Source organism: Vollenhovia emeryi, unplaced genomic scaffold (genome assembly GCF_000949405.1).
Source record: "Vollenhovia emeryi isolate VEMERY1.0 unplaced genomic scaffold, V.emery_V1.0 DF949987.1, whole genome shotgun sequence".
NCBI classification, from domain to species: domain Eukaryota; kingdom Metazoa; phylum Arthropoda; class Insecta; order Hymenoptera; family Formicidae; genus Vollenhovia; species Vollenhovia emeryi.
Window position 1 is genome coordinate 1 of NW_011956379.1, and position 1,264 is coordinate 1,264.

Genomic DNA, 1,264 nt, shown 5'->3' on the forward strand with positions numbered 1-1,264 from the left:
TAATTGATGTATATATCTAATTTATTTACCAGATTTGTCAGGAAGAGTTGAAAGACCAACATGTGACATTATACCATGATCAACTTGCTCTCCTGCCATAATGCTCATTTCATCGAGGGCTAGCATGCAATCTTTTTCACGATCATCCGTAAATTGAGATACTCGTTGTTGTAATGTCTCAAATACTTCCTCGCAGATGCCGGGATGAAACTCAAGATCCTCACATCTTTGTCTTAGCGTACGTGCTGCAGGTAATGGAATACCCTGGTCTAATATTTCTTGATAGCCGCTAGCACCGCATAACAATTTCAATCGGAGGGCTTTTCTCACGGTATTAGCAGACCATTTGTAACCTCGTACAGATTTTTTATGGAGAGCTATTATTTGATCCTTATTTAGTAATTGATTCACAGATTTGCTTGCTTTCAAGTTGTGATTTTCTGTTATTAATTTCTTCTTTTCATATACTAATCTTTTAATACGTTTTAATAACATCCGTTTTGATTTTTCCTGTTTTTCAATTACAACATTCGCGTGCTCCAGTTTCAATTGTAGTTCTTTAGTGTCCAATGTTTGGGCTGTTTTCAAATTGTTTTCTTTATTTATACACTTTTCCTCTAACTCAATATTGTCCACTAACTTGTCAGTATTGTTCACTAATTCAGTATTTTCCTCGATAGTCTCCATTAATTCAGTAAAAATATCTTTATGTTCACTTTCTTCTAGTTGAGGACGGTCTTCAGTCTACAATAGATAATCAATCATTAGTTATGAACTTAATAATGTACATTTTTACATACGAACACATTTCAATCATCTTTATATTATACTTACATTTATAGCGGCAGAACATTGTCTATTATTATTTGATACTACGTCTTCTTGCTTTTTTGGGAAAATTGTGGGAATGGCAGTACTTTTCAATTTTTGTTTGCCGTCTACTCGTGGTTTTTCCCACATATTAGCCTCAAAATGAATCTGTTCCATATTCCAATTATTAATACATTTGTATAATATATAGTGTAACTAAGACATATATAATATACTTACATTACATACATAATATTCCTTTGCAGGATCTAAATCAAGTCTTCCTATATTTTTAATCCACTGCTCTCTTCTTTCATAATTTGTAGGAAGATGATGCATTGTGTTGCCTCGTTTCCATGAGTTGCCACACTTTGTTATGCAGCAGTACGGCATTTTATCTGTAATACAGAAAATTATTGTCATGATATTTTTATATTCATAAAATTCATAAACA

At 32.5% G+C, this 1,264-nt stretch overlaps 1 protein-coding gene across 2 annotated transcripts; it reads right to left on the bottom strand.

Moving 5' to 3' along the window:
- Nucleotides 1–7: 7 nt before the first annotated feature.
- Nucleotides 8–1,234, bottom strand: LOC105570882 (THAP domain-containing protein 2-like). Of its 2 annotated transcripts, none has more exons than XM_012028343.1 (3): nucleotides 1,060–1,234; nucleotides 835–978; nucleotides 8–744 (listed from the first exon to the last, which is right to left on the bottom strand). In XM_012028343.1, the coding sequence occupies exons 1-3, from the start codon at nucleotides 1,231–1,233 to the stop codon at nucleotides 22–24; spliced, it is 1,041 nt and encodes a 346-aa protein (XP_011883733.1). In that variant the 5' UTR covers nucleotide 1,234; the 3' UTR covers nucleotides 8–21. The 2 variants fall into 2 exon arrangements, with proteins under 2 accessions (XP_011883733.1, XP_011883726.1); XM_012028336.1 differs by having other exon boundaries at nucleotides 1,051–1,234.
- Between the last annotated feature and the right edge of the window lie 30 nt (nucleotides 1,235–1,264).

What these genes read in the sequence shown, in the direction of transcription:
- LOC105570882 (XM_012028336.1), bottom strand. Translation starts at nt 1,233, where the DNA reads ATGACAATAATTTTCTGTATTACAGATAAAATGCCGTACTGCTGCATA. An exon ending in AGGAATATTATGTATGTAAT is followed by an intron (nt 979 to 1,050) that starts GTAAGTATATTA and finishes AATATGGAACAG; the next exon opens with ATTCATTTTGAGGCTAATAT. An exon ending in AATGTTCTGCCGCTATAAAT is followed by an intron (nt 745 to 834) that starts GTAAGTATAATA and finishes TATCTATTGTAG; the next exon opens with ACTGAAGACCGTCCTCAACT.